The following is a 20,221-nucleotide window of genomic DNA, read 5'->3' as shown; positions in this document are numbered from 1 at the left end:
GATTATTTGAATGTTTTTCCCATGCACTTGTTTAAACATTAAAAAAGTGTATGTATTAAGGTAGGTAAGAGTCATTAAGGTGTAACAACAACCATGATATTGCATTCAATTATGGTCTCAAATAGTCAAGTACAAAATTACATCCAAGGCATCCTTTGGTCTTCTTAACGGTTCATATTATTTAAGTTTAATTGATATAATTAATCCCAACAACTCTATTTTTTTTTATTGTTTAACTAGAGTTCAATATGCATAAAAAATGCTGAATTATTAAAAAAAAAATTCGAAAAAAAAGGTTTGAATACTATTCTCAAAATATGTTATTACTTTTGTTCTCAAAATACATGGCAAGATTAATAAAGAGAAAAAAATAAATAAGTTTTTGAAGATAATGACCAAACAAGGGATTAGTGAAAAAAATCTAGAGAAGATAAGTTTGGTGGGTTCCACCCACTTCAACACCCACCAAATTTTTCTAAAAAGTAATGTAAAATCCTGCTAACTTAGGTGCTAAGTTTTGTACCCAAATCAATGCATGGAAATTAATTCAATGCTTAGCATCATCAAAAATGGACCTTGCTTTACATTTACATTGAAATTTCTCTCTCTCTATCTCTACTATTTATTTCCACCACTTTTATGTAGCTTGTTTCTTTGTTTTGTTTGTTTGCATGCATTTTATCCTAAAGATACTTTAGTCTTTAGACTTTATAGTCCAAGGTCCTCTCTCTCTCTAAACTTTTGCAAAGCTGTTCATACCCATTTGGTGTATAGAACAATCTATGGATAGAGGGTTATTGCTTTTAACTTCTTCTTCTTTTGAGATAAATATATATGCCCATGTAGAAAAATCATTCATATCAATGTAATATACAATAATATTTTGTTTGGAAAACTGTAAAAAGAGCCACCACATATGAGGGGTTAAATAATGATAAAATAAAATAACATGAAAGGTATTTTATATTGGTATGTGATGGGTCGGGTTCTGAGTTGTCGGGTCAAACCTGACCCTACCCGTCCATTTTTAGAGTTCACCATAAGATAAAAGTAGAGATGAATACCAATGCAGCATTCCAATCAGAGTTCACAATAAAACATAAAAATAAGGGTTTTTAGAGTTCAAAATAAGATAAAAGTAGAGATGTATATCAATGCAGCATTCCAATCAGAGTCCACAATAAAACATAAAAATAAGGGTTGTTTGTGGACAGCATTACTATTGTCTATAAGTTCTAACAACGGGTCGTTTATTGAAATTGTGAACTTGACCGTGGTAATTCTTAACGCAAGTGCGAGGTCGTGAGTTCAAGTCTTATACTTATTTTTATTATAGCGTGCTCTTACTTAGTCTACTGTGTGTAAATGTCACCTGCGTTATCTTCACACGTTGAGTCTCGGGCTCTCGGTCCAGATCTCAATTGATCCTCGAGAGTTGCGGGGTCTTTCATGTAACCCAAAATTTATCAGTCAGTTATTCGGTGAGACGCTAGGTGAATTCTATGTTACCAAAAAAATGTCTTATGAGTCCCAATCAAAATTTGACCCACAAATTAAGCAACATATGCTAAATAACTCTTGAATGGGTCAGGTCACCCATTCAAGAGTTACATCACCGGACCCATTTATCATCGGGCCGGTTCTATGGGTCGAAATGGGTTTCCGAGTCTTTTACACGCTTCTAGTATTTTGATAGTGCTGATCAAAAGTCAGAGAGATGTAACGTTGGTGGGGAGTGACAGGACCGTAGGACAGGGAAGGTCTGCGTCGGCAGGCACAGAGTCTGAGTGTGTGTCGTCTTGTAACTTGGCAGATCACTAGTGCGTGTAGAATGGGAGACTCACTTTCCCGGAATTTACACCGTCCAATGTAACCGTATCTTCGACGGATTACAAAAATTATTGACACTGCTTTACGTGGAGAACTTGATTTAGGAATCATCAAGATACATTCTGAATACAATATATACTAAAGGATTTGATTAAGGTGGGTGTAACCGTGGAGGTATATACTCCAAAATGGTCTGACCAACCCGAAATAAGAAAAAATAGGATGGAATCCATAAAGCGGTAAAGAATATGAGGAATTCTTTTATTGTGCACTTAATTTACGCACTTATTAGAATGTTGATATATGTTTGTATTGGTATTTAGTTTGTAGGATCACTTGCACATGCAAAAGCAGATGCTATCTTTTGGTCTCCTTTGGTACTTGATGATGGTCACTTCCTAATCAAAAGATAGTATAATTAAACACTATTCATATTATTTTCAGTGGATATTCAGCTGTATATACAGTTATACACTAATCATTGTTTGGACAATATTATTTCAAAATGGACCATTAAGACGCTCTTGATATTGATGGTTTTTTGTTTTTATCCCTGTACTATGATAATCTCGATCTGAAATTAAATATCTGAGGCATAACATTACCTGCACTGGTTTTTGTTTATCCATAGAGAAATACAGAAATCAAAAGAGGAAAATTTATATTTATATTTATATGAGGTATGAGTGGTCACAGGTTGTCTCCAACATACCATCATGTAAGCAGACACAGCATTTTCGTTCAAAAATAATAAATAATCTTTCTATCTAGCCCTGAATTTGGCAGAATCTTGGTTCCAATTGGTGGTAATTATTAAATTTCGAGGATGTCTAGCTGTTTTATAATGCTTTATGGTACGATTCCTAATTTATTGCGATATATATGTGGCACTTCAAATAATAGAAAATCATTTTCTTTACATTTGAGCAGTTGGTGTAGTGCCAATAATGGTGTGAATCTCATAGCTATTGCCTATTAGAATTCTCCCACCCTTACTACCACAAGATTTCTGAAGAATCTGAAGCCCAATAACAAAGGTCTTTGGTTTCCTACAATAACAAAGCCCATGAGGCCAACATTATTGGGCTTTCCTCTGTCATCTCGACATTAACAATAAAAGAATGTTTTGGTAAAATTAAATAATTTTAAAAAAATGTGTGCAGTGAATCGAAACTCATGTGCGAATAGTGGCTAACATCCTACCTTTCCCAAAACCCCTATTTCAAAAAAAAAAATTACATGTCTCCCGTTAATGGTTGCTGATAATATTAAAGGCCATAACATGGCTAGGCCCAAGCTAGTACCACCCCACAATACAAAGCCCGAATCGCAATGATAGCAACCAAATAGCCCAGCCCGCAACGATCACTCATCTTATCTGATCAATGAACACTATATACTCTCCATTTTTAACTAAGTACATCCTACTCTAATGTATTTTTAAATGATTAATGGGATATACTTAATTAAAAATAGAGTGCATATAGATATATTGCTCATCATATGGTCATAGATGGGCATACTGAAGCATACGTATCATTCACTTTTAAGTTCTAACCGTTACATGCCATGCGGACATATGCTATTGCTCTTTTTATTTAGAAACCCTAAAATCTGAAGAAAAGCTAAATGAATGTTTCTCAAAATGTATTCTTTAAAGATTTAAAAAAAAAAAAAAGGTAAACAATTAGTATATATGCAAACCTTACCCCTAATCTGTGGAGACATTGTTTCAGAAAATTTAAACATGTGACTTTTAGATTGTCCTACCGCAACTCTATCAATGGATCACATATTTACCTCTAAGGTGCTAAATTGTCCTCCTGCAACTCTATCAATGAACGATATATATACCCGTGAAACTACAATAAACATACATACCTCAAATTTGACCTCTCTGAGGTTGAAGAGGATGATGAATCTTTTGGGTTTGTGTGTAGTTGTAGCAACAAGAGTTTTGTCTCCAATTCCAGCTGAGAAACACAAAGTAACTGAAGAAGGTGATTCAACACAATCAAAGAAGCATCATCTGTTGAAGTACCCACCAAAATGAATTGATGCTAATAAAATGCCCTAATGGTCCAAATACTCATTCAGCCAAAAAAAATCTAACAGAGCATAAGATTAATAATATATAAATATTGAATGGTTAAAAAAATCACATAATTTCCGAAAACAAAACAGAAAAAAAAATCATGCAACCCATACATTTTAAGCATATATGAAAATATCTGCATCTATAAAACTTCCTCATCTCAAAATAACAACGATTAGACAAGATATTCATATGAATAGTTGGCTATCACACTATTCTACCCAGTAAACAATATAAACATTCCATGCAAGAAACAGCAATATGAATGCATCAACTATAAATCTTCCTCCATCTCAAAATAACAACGATTAGACAACATATGCAGGAATAGTTGGCTACTGCACTATTCCACCCAGTAAACAATACTAATATTCCATGCCAGAAACTGCAATACAAATGGAAATAAATAATGCTTTTACTACAGCTTACCATAGAAGGAGGTGGATTCTCACTAGACTCATATGATTCATGTAGCCAACCCCAACATTTTTTGCAAGGTAAATGCTATGATGATCATGATTTTCAGAAAAAAGAGGGGGGAGTAGAGGAAGAAGTGAGATGAAAATGACAAATTTAAATGCCACAGAAACTTCCGTATACGCAGAAAGAAAAGAAAATATAAGAGGGGGAGGGGCAGCGTGGGGACATGTAAGCGTGTCATAAACCAAACATATAATTGAAACATTTTTCTTAAAATAATATTAGCAAAACTAGCATAAAATAGAGAAGACAGAATTACCAGATCTAAAACAAACACTTATGAGTACAAAAATTGAAAGTGAAATATGAACTTTAATCTTTCTGCCACAACATTATGAAATTTATCAAAATTTGACAATTATGTGTTTAATGTGTTCAGCAGAGTTTAACAATCATGGTCTAAGCTATAAGTAAAGGGTGTCCAACCTGAAAACTTTCAGTCTCCTTCACCAACCAAATGCTATCAAAATTTGACATAAGAAATAAAGGGAAGTTAGTTAGGAAATAACAGACAGCACACTTGATTTGTAGAAAATTAATTTTATTAATCCAATAGCTTCTTGAATGTAAATAAGGTTTCATCAAATACATAATTGAAGATATGGGAAACAAATATCATGAATAACCAGCTTTTATTAGAGTAGCACTTTATAAAGATATATTATTGTGTACAATTTTTACAACCACCACACTAACTAATATCAGGGAGCAGTTCCAACATGAAGCAATAAGGCCTTGATCTGGCACAAATCAACGTAACAGTACCTTCACGGCAACCCACCATCTATGTAGTTCAGAATAATAGGAGCTATAAAGCTTGTACTAGAAGTTGGGTTATTGCAAATAAAATGACATCAGCCAAGGACTTGGAAGATATCAAACGAAATCATATACTTAGTCATGTATACCAGTTTGCAGGCATTAAAGTCTTCTCCCACCTAATCTTTAGCCATGCATGTGCATTTGCTTCGATGTTCGGTAAGTTCCTGCAATTTTCAGGTTTTTAGTATATAAAAAAAATTACTTTCTGTGTGAAATAGTCCAATATTCAAATTTAATCATGATATGATTATATTACACTCCCATTTAGTTCCTAGTTCAGGAAGATTCTTTCGAGAATTTTCTGATCATTAAAGGAAAAATAGTTATATTAGAATATCAGACTTGCAATTTTTTGCCCCCAGTCCTCTTGTAAAAGGATGAGTCTTCAAATAACAAGAGAAACATCAATTTGATACTATCTACAATGCTCAGCATACAGATCCATTTTTGGCTCAGGAGATACCTGAATCTGTCTCTGCAGAAACTTAACATACTCTACTGCTTCCTCTAACATATCTGCAGTACTTGTTTGCTGCAAATAAAAACAAGAGAAACAACAATTAGATCTGTCTTCAAGACTTTTCATGCATTTTCGTTCAAATAGCAAACTATTCGGTATTAAAAATTCCAGCATCTTTTTCTTCAAAGTCAAGATGAGATTTCATGATTAGGAATATTGCACCATCGCTTCAATCACATTACCATACTTTCTGTTAATATTCCAGGTGCAAAGATCATGAAGGTTTTGGAAGGAGTTGAAACCGAATGCATATAAAGAGTAAACATAGTTTCTCTGGTTTAGCTGTATTACAAATTCAACAGTCAACACTACAAGTTTTGATGTGCTCCAAAATATTCAGCATGCAGAATTGCAGATCCACTTGGAGCAAATGAGTCAGTCATTCCTGAGCTACCACTATAAATCTATAATCCTAGATGTGTTCTGAAGGCCACAGAGCCTTTATTGCTGTCATGTAATAAGCCATTAATTTGAAGCAACTAAAGTACTAGGTTCGAATTTAGCAACGGAGAAGACTAATTCGACTACTAAATACCATCCTATATAGTAACCGCCGCTACTCTGCTCAAAAGAAAATTTGCATGTAAAGCTACATGAAAATATCTACACATGACAAATGATAAGTCAATAAAGTGAATCACCAAAGTTGAACCAAAGCTACTAACTCACATCATTACTTTCAGTGATATGAAACTTTCAACTATAAAATGAGATATGCCACTAGACAAAAGAATTCAAGTTGACGGGTTTAATTCTGTAGCACCAAAGATTTCATTAACTTCGACTTTATAGCATATAGTTGGGCATATAAAAACTATTGTTTACTGTCTATACCAACAAACTTATTGCACTGGTCAACTATGATCAGTAACATAATCACCACAGAAACAAAGTTACCTGGTAAGAAAGAGGGATCATGAAGTAAAAGAATTTCACAATTATTACATCCATATCATCAAATCTGTAAAATTCATGCATATAATACCTTATCCATGTTGGGAACAAGATCCTGAAGCTTTCTTATACGGTCACTTATTCGAGTTCTGCGAACCTATGTTCATAAGAAGAGATATGTATAACTTAATCAAGACAAAACACAAAGTCTGAACAAAATAAAGATAAAGTGACTAATCTTACCCTCTCTGCAATGCTACGAGGATGCGTAGCAAAGCCACGCTTTGCACGAATCTTGCAAGGCACTGAATCCTCCAGGAGCTTTTCCATCTCTGCATCTATCAAACTAGATGCTCCACCGGGTATCTGACCACTCTGCTCTCCTTTCTACCGATGTTCAACCAAAATAAACTACTAGTTACTAACATTTGGATAATTAATTGCAAGAATTTCTTATCAATCAGATCCATAATTTTATTTTAATAGAAAATCTCAGTTCCATAATTTGTGCATAAATATTTACCAAAGATGGATTCTGCAACTGGACCTCCCTAAACCGTTTCGCGGCGGAAGAAGTTTCCAAACTCGGCGGCACAGACTCGTAGTCGGATGAGATTCCATAGTTCGAATAATACTCCTCCCGCTTAACAAGAAAATCGGCCGGAGAACTATTTTGCCTGGGCAAGCTGGACGACGGGCCCGCATGGAAGAAGCCACCAGTGTCAGCAGAGGAAGCGTAGGCGAACGATTCCCTCTCTATTGCGGGGGAATTCGCGACAAGTAACTGTGTCAAACCCTGGCTAGGCTGCTCTAATTCGTCTTCAAGAAGCGCTTCGAGCCAGGTGGCCGGAGCTGAGCGAAAACGGGCTAGTCCACCCTGACTAAGTTCAGCACCTCCACCGCCACCAGAGCCACCGCTGCTACCGTCAGTTGTTCGTTGCATCTGCTCGCCGTTACCTATGCAAGTGACTGGCTCAGAAGCTTCGAGCGTTGCTTTCTTTTCTCTTTTTTTCTTTTTACTAATTAAAAAAGCTTCACTCCGTAGTCTATACGATAAAAATATATATTATTAAATATTTTGGTCCGTCTGATGTAAATAAAGCTTTGAAAATGATTCGATTGAATGAAGAGCAACGGTGATTAAGCGTTCATGACTTTGGACGCGAAGCGGCGGATGACAAGGAACATCTCCATACGCAATAATGCGCGTGAACACACACTTTGATAACAAGCAAGTACAGGTAACATGTCTAGAAATGGGAATTTGTGTTTTGCTTTTAGTGGAAAAAGACTATGATGAATGGAGGAGACTCACAAGACTAACAGACATCAATGACGAGCGGGGTCTACTGTAATTTATTTTATAATTAATATACGTTTTTTTGAAAGATTATAGATACAGTCATCATATAGCCCACAGGCCTAGGTCCCATCCAACCCGAAATTATATAAGGTTTGGGCTTCATTTCTGGGTTCGGCCTGAAATCCTACACCTCTAGCCAATTTTGGCCTAGCCCAAGCCCGTCTAAGCATCATACATTATTTATATATATATGTATGTATAGAGGAATTATCATATGCGCACTTTAAATACGTACATATGTTTTAACTATTGATTTGAAACATGCGAGACCCAAAACAGTGGGTCCCACTTGTCATTTTACTCATCCACTCCTTTAAAAAGTGATGCGTATTTTAAGTGCGTAAATTAGATGCGTATGGGAGAATTCCTCTATATGTATTTATATGTATAATATATCTACATATATTATATATATACATATAGAGGATTTCTTACATAAACGTCTAATGTAAGGGTGTAAAATAAGAATTACATTTTAATGAAGTGGATGAATGAGATAACAAGTGGGGTCCACTGCTTTGGGTCCCACATGTTTCAAATCAATGGTGTAAACATAAACTCTTATGTTACACCATTAAATTAGACTCTTATGTGAGAATTCTTCTATACACTTTTTTTTTTTGATTAGGGAACCTACAGACACGTCTTGCGGGCTTTGCCCTACACGACGCCCCAGAGTAAACCCTAACCCAGCCAGTCACCCCACTAGACTGTCTGGGCTTTAAGTCAGGGCCTAGGCCCAGGTGGGATATAACTCCAGTGGACGAGAAAACTCGCGTTCGTTCCCCGTTGGAATCGAACCCCTTCCCTCCCGCCTGCACGCGCGAGCACGCACAGTTGAGTGGGGAGACCGGGGACACGACCAACGAGGCTATACCACTTTCGTTTCTTCTATACACACATATATATGTACTATATATATATGTATGTATATAGTAGATATATACATATATATATATAGGTGCATTTATATGTGTATATATATTTGTGGATACATATTGATCTATCTGTGTGGTGTGTATATATATATCAAAAAAATAAGAAGAAAAAAAACTCAAATAGTCAAAAAAATATTAAATAGTCAAAGTCGGGTTGATTCTCAAAATCGGGTTCGGGTCTGAAAAAGTCGGGTTTGTCCATCCCGATGTTGATCTCTAATTATAGATATGTTTTAATTGAGTTTATGAGTATAATCAGGCGCAGAATCACCCTTCAATATTAGGGGGCGGAATTTAGTGCGGAGTCATTTTTCTTATAAATATTCTTATTACTCGAATGTTCGATCATCCAACTCCCCAATTTTGCCGACATATAAGTGTTCAAGTTAGAGACCATGAGAAAACATGAGTTATGGGGTTCCCTATGTGTATTTCAAGGAGATGCTCCGATACTCAAGTAAACTCGACAAAGAGTAGTGTTATGGAGGGTGCTCAGTGTTCAGTGTTTAGCTAGTAATCATAAACTGAGGTGATGCCTCCTGAGGTAACATCTCGGTTGACCGAAATGTTTCCACCTCGGTCACTGCCTCTCTCCTCTGCTAACTTTCAATTTAGATGCTCTCTCTTAAAGATGAGAAATTAATTTTACTAAATAAAAGAAGGCATGCATGTTCAAAAAATATATTTTCTTAATTTGAACAATTTTAAAATAAGAAAAATAATATTGAATGCATTTACAAATACAACAATGAATGGGACATTTAGAGTTACTTCAACCCAACCCAGCAGGAGAAAAAAAAAAAAAGCCAAAAAAAAAAAACAATCACATGTATAAAAGTAAAACTCCTCGCTCATGTGGATTTGAGTCAGCGAACCCCAAAACCAGTTCTCCACCACCACACCTGCCATCACGTAATGAAGCCGGACGAACCAATCACCACAACTATTCGACGAATCCTCCTTCGATGTTCGAGCGGGCACGCCAGATCATGCTAATCGGCGCCTCCAGCTGCCGGCTCCGGACGCCGTGGAGCCGCATCCTCTTCCTGCTCCTCTGCTCGCCCCTGCTCTTGCCCTTCCTCTGTGCCACTTTCCCGATCCTTTGCGCCGCCGAAGTCTGCATACGCCTCTGCAGGCGACGAAGAAAGGAGTTTCAGAAAGAAGAAGCAGAGCCGCTGCGGCGGTGCGAGGAGGGTTTGTGCGGCGATCAAGAGGAAGAGGAAGTCGGTTTGCTTCAAAGGTATTTGGAAGATCAATTGATGCTCGTTGGATCTATGTACGATTGCGGTGATGAATTTGATGATCAAAATGTTGATGGTGATCAAATTAAGAGTCCTCTTTTGGGTTGATTTAGGTTAATTATGTGTAAATGACAGTAGTTTTCTTTTTTGACTTTTCTGTTTGGATTGTGGAATTGTGAGTTAGTGCTTTTTTAATTTGAAAAATGGGATTTTGCTCTGATTTTGGACTGTTTAATTTGACTGTAATTTCTTTTAGTGAAATTAAAATTTGAAATTTGTGTTTGACTATGGAGCAAAGTAGGATAATCTATTAGAATTTCTAACTCAATATACACCAATAATATCGTTCATTTTGAGTTGTTCGATTTCTGTGAAAACATCGGAATCGCATAGCTTTCTTTTCTTAGGAAGTTACACATTCCAAAAAAAATTCGTACATTTTAACGCATAGCTTTCTTTTCTTAGGAAGTTACACATTCCAAAAAAAATTCGTACATTTTAAAAACAATTCAAAACAATTTAGAGAAGCACGTTTAATTGTGAAGTTATTAAGAAATTTTTTTTTTTTAAGAAAACGTATCAATGATAATAGTAAAAAACTGAATTTATATATATATATATATTAACAAAATCATTATATACATTGAACTTGAAACTTGAAAATGTGTCACACCAAATTCTAAATCCAGTTGTTTACATGGATATTGAGCACTGAAAAAAAAGGAAAACAAACATGAAGAAAGTGCAGCAAACATTCTCTCTTTGGATGGTTCAGGCAAGCCTGCTTGGCTAGGGATATTTATTGCTCAGAAAATGGGGTCCATGTAAATCTCAAGCATATTTTGTATTTTTCTTTTTTTGGAAAAATCTGTTTACTAAACCAAATACATTCGGCTTGTTTGGTGGGGTATTTTTGGGACGGCCCGCTTTTACAGTATGCCCACCAAACATATGAATAGACTGGGCGTTTTCATTAGTGTCAATTTTTAGTTGGTCAATTACTTTATCAAACAGACTCAACCACTCACCCCCATTTAAAACAAAGTCACCACATTAAGTTGAGGGGAAAAAAAAATAAAGCAGCAAAGCATGCAAACCGGCATTGTTTGATAGATAATTTTGTCAATAGTAGTAACATATACGCTAACGTATTTGCTGATAACAAACAAGATCTATGGGCTCCGCAAATCGTTTGAAATTATAGAGTCTACAATTTAAATCCAATGGTTTGACAATAAAATGCTTGAGAAATTGTATGGGAATTGCATCCAATAAATACTTGTTTGGTTGTCACATAACATATATGCTACTAATTAACATATACGCTGGACAAATTAGCTTGCCAAACGTGGCCAATATATCTGATTTTCCATCTAGCTTCACACCATATCTGGGTCTTTTCTGCAAGTGTCGGGAAACAAAAACATATTTATCTTATCACAAATGAAAATAATAACTGCTGAAAGACTAAGATATATATAATTAAACAGATATATATATATACATACACATATATATGCTTGAAAGTTCAAACTTTAATACGTTGTTTTTGCTGGAGTTTCTTGAGCCTTTGGAACCCTATAATTTTAGACGTTAGTTGGACCATACCTGTCACACTAGTGCTTGGGACACTCCTTAATCATAGCACTCAGATGTCTCTTGACCCAAAACAAAAATATTCAAATAACAAAGGTTGGAAGTGTAATCATCCAACGTTGATATAATCAAATTAAAAAGAATACTTTCTCCAATGCCCTACAAAAAAAAAATCATTTTTTTGAGGCATAAATAAATAAATAAATATATATATATATATATAATACATATGTGTATATAAATATATGCGTATACATATACATTTATGTATTTTGTACAATGTTATTGACATAGTAATCATCTACACAAAATATGTGAAGAAATGGGCGGAAAAAGAGCCCATTAAGAGGAAATGGGCTTAAAGCATTATTTGAATCTTGCGTTGCGTTGGCCCATTTATGGCCCATATCTGTGATACTCCAAAAAAGACCAAGACCTTAAACTCTCACTGCGAATCTTTCATCTTGACATGTATACGGATAACTGCTGCGTCTCTGATAAGAACAGGATTAAAATATTGCTTCTTCAATTAATTATTGAGCATAGTAATCATACTTTTTTTCTTCAAATTAAAGTGGAAGGGGATGGAGAGACTCGAACTCGAGATCTCTTTGAGATACCAAAACGCATGAGTATCATCGAGTTACTCATAGTTCTCGCATGGCAATTATCCTATACGTCAATGGACTTTGTAGACAATTAGAGAGGCGTTTGTGGTTAGGTTGAGTGGTTATGATTCTATTGTTTGTGTGGTAGTTTTAACTATTGAAACAGACATCTCTCTTCTTTATGTGACCTTCACGTCATTTCACAGCTTCATTTTAGATCAACAATCACACGAACGATCATGCTTCTCTATTTAATTATGCCCTAAATAATTAATTTCTTTTATATTTTGTATAAAATATAACATGATGCTATATTTATGGCAAATTGTTGTCCATTACATAAAAAAAAGAGAGGTACATGGGGGTTCAATAATACAACACAAGAAATGCCTAAAATATGAATTTACAAGCAATTAATTAGCACCATGTTAAATTGTTTTATAATAAATAAATAAGAAATAGTATGGAAATTACAAGTAATTAATTAAGCCAAAGATATGACTTTCCTTTTGTCTTGCATAGCTAAGCTAGGGAAGGATAAGGCCATACAAAAAGTCAAAACAGCAAAACAAACCTGGTAGGTATCAAATTCATGATTTATGACCCCTTCAATAAAAAGAAGTGCACATGCATGTGTATATATGTCTATATATATATGTCCACACGAAAGGCAAAACGTCGGTGTCTCTCTGTATATAATTGTACCAGCAGCGACTTCACAAACTGCCTCACCAGGAAAAAAAACATTCTTTACAAGTTATTATCATTTGTTGGTCCAATACTCGTTTCTAGGTGTCGAGAAATATCATATGTGGAACCAATTATTATTTATAAAGAAATAAATGTCTATTTATTGGTGACAATAATTGTTTTTTGATGTCGATAAATGTCATATATAGAACCAATTATTATTTATAGAAATGTCTATTTATCAGTGTCGATAATCATTTTTCGATACCGATAATCATCTCTTGATGTCAATAAATGTCATATGTGAAACCAATGATTATTTACAAAATTATCTCTTTATCGGTGTCGATAATCATTTCTTGGTACCAGTAATCTTTTTTGGTGCCAATAAACGTCATATGTGGAACCAATTATTATTTACAAGATTGTCTATTTATCGATGTCGATAATCATTTCTTGGTATCGGTAATCTATTTTGGTGCCAATAAACGTCATATTACACGTTAGAAATACAACCCCCATCAATGCCAACAAAAAATAGTTTAATTTTATCTTACTTATGTACTGGTCCCCCAATTAGCGGTGGTAAAAAATCAGTTTTGGGTAGATTCCAAATCAAACAACATCACATGTTTACAAAAAATTTACATGTCCAGACCCTAACTTGAACGACAACAACCTAATTCCGATTAAGGTCCGGACAAGTAAACCAAACAAACTTTTTCTGTTTAAAACTAGACTCGGTTTTGAACTGGATAAAAAAATTTGTATTTGGACCGGATTTCAGACATATACCTTATGTCCAAACTTAATTTAGCCCGAGTCCAAAAAATTAGGGATTGGACAAATTTTGTTATCCCTACCCCAATCACACAACTGTATTTCCTAAAATAAAAAGATAAGAATCCATTTTTATTGATCTCTAAAATTCTTTTCTGTTTTTTTTTTTCCCAAAAGAAAGTGACAGCAAAGAAAAACCAGCCAATGGCTTTAGCTTGCTTTTCGAAATAGATAAAAGAAAAAAAATAGAAAAAAGGCACTTGTGGGCCCCACTAAGACTATCTATCTGTTCTTGCCGGCTTTTGTGTGCAAAATGAAATGAAAAGACGATATCAAAAACAAAACGAAAGGTCGTGTGATCTTATTGACAGTCTGTCGCGGGTCACAATGACACGTATCGAATTGTTGGCGCTGTGATGCGCTTGGTTGCTCCCACGTGGATGGTACAGGTCATTCCTTTGACAGTTTGTGACAAAGAAATAATAAGAGAGCGACAAAAAAAAGATTTTTTTAGAAATAATCTTGTGTTATTACGTGCAAAGCAGTTTGTGATTGGATTTGCATATAATATTTGACAGTTTTAAACTTTTAAGATTGTGTGCTGCCGCCTATTGTTTTTTGCAGGATGGGAAGGACGGCTTAGGTAATGAAATTTTGTCTAATCACACCTTCTACTTTTCTTTATTCAATTTTTCCTTAATTTGTAAATAAAACTAGTTATTAAAAAAATAATAATCAGAGTAAAAAAAAAAGAGTAAATAGTGAAAAACTAGGGCTATCAAAAAAACTATGTCAAACTAAACTGACAGTTAAACCGATCGATTGATCGATTATTGTTAAACATATATTAATGAAGATATACCGAATAATCAAAAAAATTGATCAAATCGTCAATAACCGACCGATTGGTAGGTTAATTTTATGTCAAAAAAAAAAAACAACGTGGACACCCGTACTGAAAACTATATACACATGAAAAATAGTTGATAAATGAGTTTACATGTTTTTTTTTCTCTAACCGATAATCATGTCATATAAGTTTATATTCCTTGTAGCGAATTCACACAAAAATCTCTCACTCGACGACATGATAAAGTTACTTTTGGTTGTTGTACACAATGATTATCGTAATGATAATGAAAATGTGAATAGTATTAGGAATGAGAATGAGTTTCATGACCATTAAAAAAAAAAAAGTTTTGTTGAATTAGTAATGATAGATTACAATTTTGGAATGTAAAATATTTGTGAGAATGAAATGGAGAATGAAGTATTATTGACCTTAATACCATTATGAGAATGAAAAGGTAACGAGATATTTTGTAATTTGAGGGTAAACAATAAAATTTGGTAAATATTAACCATTCCCTCATGCAAAGGAATAGGCATGCATAATGCATTCATTGGGTAAGCACGAGGAATGATAATTACAACTCTCTTTGTAATAACTACTAGGATTACAAATTTGCGATGGCCAACTATCTTACCAAAATATATGCATTGTAATAAACCAGTGTAATAGTCATTCATAATCATTGATCAAAGGACATGCCAAACATAATTAATATAAGTTGATCAAAACTCAACACGGGATTACAAAAATATTACTCCTAATAAAAAATCAAAACCCAATACGTGACTAGAAAATATTATTCCTAATAAAAAATCGAACTCATGACTTCCCGACAAAGTGGGGGTTACACTTGGTTACGACATAGTGACATTTCACATTGAGTAATGTTTTTTTGGCACCATACACAATTGAGTCATGTTTACAAGATAAACACAGACATTGGAATATCTGTTTCTTAGTTGCTTATGTGAGGGGGAAAAAATGTGTCTTGCCTTCTTGGTTTGAAGTATCTAACCCAATTTTGTTTTGTTCCCAAAGACACATCACTCATCATCACTTCATGCGGTGGTTACAATGTCAGATGAATATATACTTTTGAGTTACAGTCAAAAAACATGAACAACATGAATTGATCATAATTACTACTATTTGTTTTGTAAATAATTATGATTCCAAAGATTCCAAACCAATAGTAGCGAATTTGAAATGGGAGACGTTTCGAAATAACCCCTAAACTTTCGTAAATGAATAAATTTACTCCCTGAACTTCGATTAGGTTTAATTTAGTCTCTCAACTTCAAAGACTGTAGTTTGTTAGTTCTTTTATCAAATTTCCGTAAATTTTAGTTGATATGACATATTTTTTCTGTTAGTTACATGATATGTGATAAATTGTGGTTATTTTTTGAAATCAATTTATCCCTTATAGTTATGAGACTCGTTAATTCAAGTCATGGTAAATTGTTATAACACATCAAATTATCCCCTGTATATTTTACATGTCATTTGCGATTTCGGTGTCATGTCAGGAAACAAATTGCCACATCCGTTAGAATAAACATAAATTTTACGTAGGGGCTAATGGACTACAGTCTTGGAAGTTAAGGGACTCAAATGATCATAAATGAAGTTTAAGAGATAAATTGATCCATTCACTAAAGTTGAATGGTGATTTCAAAACTTGTCCCGATTTGAAATATTAGAAACATTGTGTTAGAAAAGAATAATATGTGAAAATTAAAACAAATCTCCAAAAATAGCAGCGGTAAAATTAGGTGATTGGTTGGGGAAGTGGAATGGGACCCACTTACGAAGTTGTGTATTAGCTGGCATTACCGTTCTGACAGACTGGTTCGTCTATTTGAAGAACCTTCATCTTCCCTGTCCTTCTCTCTCTGTAACAAACACAACCAACGACAACACTACTTTCTCTCTCTATAACTCCTCTCTCTCTATACATATACATACATACATATATATATCTATTTGATTATCATCTATTACAAGTCTAGGAAGCCAAAGCAGCGAAAGTCATGGCAGAGGAGACTCAGACTCCAGCAGCAGCACCAGTAGCGCCAGCGACTTCTGAAGTAGTGCAACCGACGGAGGAGGTGGTGGTGGAGAAAGAGCAGTCGCCTGTTCCGGAGCCGGAGCCGGAGGTAAAGGAAAAGGCGGCGCCGGAGAAGCAGGCAGTAGAAGAAGCTGTGGCAGAGGCAGAGAAGGAAAAAGTGGCTGAAGGAGATCAGAAGATCACGCAATCGCTCTCTTTCAAGGAAGAGAGTAACGTTGCAGGCGAACTTATTGATCCACATAAGAAGGCTCTGGAAGAGCTGAAACAACTCATTCAAGATGCTCTGAATAAGCACGAGTTCACTGCTCCACCGCCGCCTCCTCCTACAAAAGAGGAGGAGAAACCGGCAGAGCCTTCAGAGAAGGTTGAGGACAAGCCGGCAGAGCCTGAAAAGGTTGAGGAGAAGACGGCTGAGCCAGAGAAGGCTGAGGAGAAAAAGACGGAGGAGAAAGTTGAAGTGAAGGAAGAGGAGAAGGCTGTGCCTCCAGCAGAACCAGCGGTGGCGGTTGTGGTTGCGGCTGAGGTGGTAGTGGAGAAAGCCACTGCTGTGGACGAGGATGGAGCCAAGACAGTGGAGGCAATTGAGGAGACCGTTGTTTCCGTAGCGACTTCTTCCGCTGCCGCTGAGCCAGAGACTTCAGCTCCGGCTAAAGAATCTGAGCCAGCGCCTCCAGCGGAGGAGCCGAAAGAACCTGAAGTTCCTCCAACACCAGAGGAGGTTTCCATATGGGGAATTCCACTACTTCAGGATGAGAGGAGCGATGTGATCCTCTTGAAATTCTTGAGAGCCAGAGATTTCAAGGTGAAAGATGCATTCACCATGATCAAGAACACCGTCCGTTGGAGAAAAGACTTTGGAATCGAGGCTCTTCTCGAAGAGGACCTTGGAAATGAATTGGAGAAGGTCGTGTTCACGCAGGGATTCGATAAGGAAGGCCACCCCGTCTGCTACAACGTTTATGGTGCTTTTGAGGACAAGGAACTGTACCAAAATACCTTCTCCGATGAAGAAAAGCGTGTGAAGTTTCTCCGGTGGAGGATTCAGTTCTTGGAGAAGAGTATCAGGAAACTTGATTTCAGTCCTACTGGTATCAACACCATTGTTCAAGTCAATGATCTCAAAAACTTCCCTGGAATTTTCAAGAGAGATCTCAGGAACGCCACAAACCAGGCCTTGGGTTTGCTTCAAGACAATTATCCCGAGTTCGTAGCCAAACAGGTATTTGATTATGACTTGTTTGTTAAATCAAAATTATATTCAGTCCTCATTGAATCATGTTGAGTTCTTAATTGGGTTTTGGTTTGTGAAGGTGTTCATCAATGTTCCATGGTGGTACCTTGCCTTCAATAGGATGATCAGCCCCTTCTTGACGCAGAGGACCAAGAGCAAGTTTGTATTTGCAGGACCATCCAAATCTGCTGAAACCCTTTTCAAGTCAGTGAACTTCCATTAATAGCTCTGTAGATATGTCTTGTTGTCTTTGTATCTCTCTCATGGGTTTGCAATTAATGTGCAGGTACATAGCCCCTGAGCAAGTACCGGTTCAATATGGTGGATTGAGCAGGGAAGGTGAGGAATTCTCCACATCTGACCCAGCGACAGAGGTCACAATCAAGCCAACATCAAAACATACTGTCGAATTCGCATTTACAGAGGTGGGTTGTGGGCAGATTCTTCTTCAATTCTTGATACTTGCATATTAACTGTTTGATTAAATGTGCTTATGAAATTGATTATTGAATTCGCAGGCAAGCCATCTTGCTTGGGAACTCCGAGTGGTCGGCTGGGATGTGAGCTACGGGGCTGAATTTGTGCCGAGTACAGAGGATGGCTACACAGTCATTGTATCAAAAACTAGGAAGGTCACCCCAACCGATGAACCAGTCATCTCTGAGAGCTTCAAGACTGGTGAGCCTGGCAAGGTTGTAATCACCATTAACAATCAAACCTCCAAGAAGAAGAAGCTCCTCTACAGGTCCAAGACCAAAACTCCATCCCAGTGAGAACTTCAATACTCAATGCACTTGATAGTCCTGGATTCCTTTAATTCCAAAACAGGGTTTCTTTCTTTACCTATTATTTTGTCTAAACTTATTTTGATTTCACAGTTTGGGGGATTTTATTTATTAGATTTGGGGGTTTACTTTGTTTGTTTTGCGATGAACACAATTGTTACTGGTAAAAATAGTCATGTGGGAAGAAGAAGAAGAAGAAGCATGGGTTGAAAATATTTTGACATTAAGCCTTGATACTCTTCTTGCCTGTAAAATCTGTGTAGAGTTGGTACTTCTTTCTATTGATCATTGTTGTTCATATTGCCTTGTAAACTTGAACATGATTGTAAATTCAAAAATGAATGTGAAAGGCTTTAATATTTTTGAATTTGCTGAGTTGTGAAATGGTCACCCACCCTGGCTTTGTCTTTTTTTGGGAACTGATGGATGGGGATTCGAATTTTTTTTTTTTTTTGAAGCTCAACAGGCCACACATGTCCGAGGATATGAAAGGTTATCACAGATGAAACTATCTAAATCCCAAAGCCCTGAGATACGAACCCTTATGATAATACACACTATTCTTATCATTTAAACTAGGGGTGACGTGGGTGTCGCACGTGGGTGTCGCCCTGACTTTGTGTTAGTAGGGCATGCATTTGCATTTTGCAATGATTGCTTGTTACCATATTTCACACAATAATGACACACAAGCATGGCCTTCTGACTTTATTCAAAAATGTTTCTTTAATTGGGGAAAAAGGGTAGTATGCGCAGTAACTTTTTAGCAGTAAGGTTCAGTTTACTGTCTTTTTCGATTTTCTTTTTACCTCTTTGTAGGGCATAGACATTAGAGTTTAGACAACGAAAGTATATTGCTTTGTGACTATGTTGATTACTTGATTCCCTCTTAAAAGAATCCAAGTTTTGGTCTCCTAATCATGTACTCCACCCACCTTAATTAAAGGAGGATTTTCTGATTGTGATTATGGATGTTATATCAACATCATGATTTTGATGCCTATTTTTTTTAAAAAAAATTTCCAATTCTTAATTTGTGATTGTCAAGTATGATACAACAAATCTTGTAGCTGAAAAGATTCATCCCTAGTCTGAATGGTTGAATTGAATAATTTAAAAGAATTAGTGTATCTCAATTCGTCTTATACAATTTAGGAGTTGAAGTATATGTACATAAGGAAAAAGTTTTGATTGAAATGGTAAAGTTGGTCGTGGTAATTCTTTGCTATTGTGGGTGGTCACTTTCGTTGTTATTTTTCGCATAGGTTTCGGCCTAGTTTTTTCTATTGCCAGTCTGTATTTGATTGGGTTGACTGTTTGAGTTAAAGTTGGTCCAATTAACCGGTGGATATGTTGGGTGTTGAATTCTCGGTTAAAAAAAACAATTAAACATATAAGACTTTCTTTTTTTTTTTTGTGAGAAT

At 35.8% G+C, this 20,221-nt stretch overlaps 3 protein-coding genes across 5 annotated transcripts; 2 read left to right on the top strand and 1 right to left on the bottom strand.

The window, feature by feature from the left end:
- Positions 1–2,657: 2,657 nt before the first annotated feature.
- On the bottom strand, positions 2,658–7,664 carry LOC119984017 (transcription factor bHLH81-like). 3 transcript variants are annotated; one of them, XR_005464822.1, is made up of 8 exons: positions 7,165–7,664; positions 6,885–7,028; positions 6,733–6,798; positions 5,691–5,759; positions 5,314–5,391; positions 4,832–4,865; positions 3,712–3,803; positions 2,658–2,879 (listed from the first exon to the last, which is right to left on the bottom strand). XR_005464822.1 is itself a non-coding variant. In XM_038827762.1 (5 exons), the coding sequence occupies exons 1-5, from the start codon at positions 7,582–7,584 to the stop codon at positions 5,344–5,346; spliced, it is 747 nt and encodes a 248-aa protein (XP_038683690.1). In that variant the 5' UTR covers positions 7,585–7,664; the 3' UTR covers positions 4,930–5,343. The 3 variants fall into 3 exon arrangements, 1 of the variants encoding a protein (XP_038683690.1); XR_005464821.1 differs by lacking the exon at positions 2,658–2,879 and having other exon boundaries at positions 3,493–3,803; XM_038827762.1 differs by lacking the exons at positions 2,658–2,879; positions 3,712–3,803; positions 4,832–4,865 and having other exon boundaries at positions 4,930–5,391.
- A 2,070-nt stretch (positions 7,665–9,734) lies between these two features.
- Positions 9,735–10,468, top strand: LOC119984018. The gene has a single exon (XM_038827763.1). It carries the CDS (start codon positions 9,770–9,772, stop codon positions 10,289–10,291), a length of 522 nt encoding a protein of 173 aa, XP_038683691.1. The 5' UTR covers positions 9,735–9,769; the 3' UTR covers positions 10,292–10,468.
- Positions 10,469–16,629: 6,161 nt separating this feature from the next.
- On the top strand, positions 16,630–19,166 carry LOC119984016 (patellin-3). The gene is made up of 4 exons (XM_038827761.1): positions 16,630–18,000; positions 18,092–18,216; positions 18,299–18,437; positions 18,531–19,166. The coding sequence occupies exons 1-4, from the start codon at positions 16,744–16,746 to the stop codon at positions 18,783–18,785; spliced, it is 1,776 nt and encodes a 591-aa protein (XP_038683689.1). The 5' UTR covers positions 16,630–16,743; the 3' UTR covers positions 18,786–19,166.
- The last annotated feature ends 1,055 nt before the right edge of the window (positions 19,167–20,221 follow it).

This window comes from Tripterygium wilfordii, chromosome 18, assembly GCF_013401445.1.
Source record: "Tripterygium wilfordii isolate XIE 37 chromosome 18, ASM1340144v1, whole genome shotgun sequence".
NCBI lineage: Eukaryota > Viridiplantae > Streptophyta > Magnoliopsida > Celastrales > Celastraceae > Tripterygium > Tripterygium wilfordii.
The sequence above is the reverse complement of the archived record's forward strand: the minus strand, read 5'-3'. Positions and strand labels throughout refer to the sequence as shown.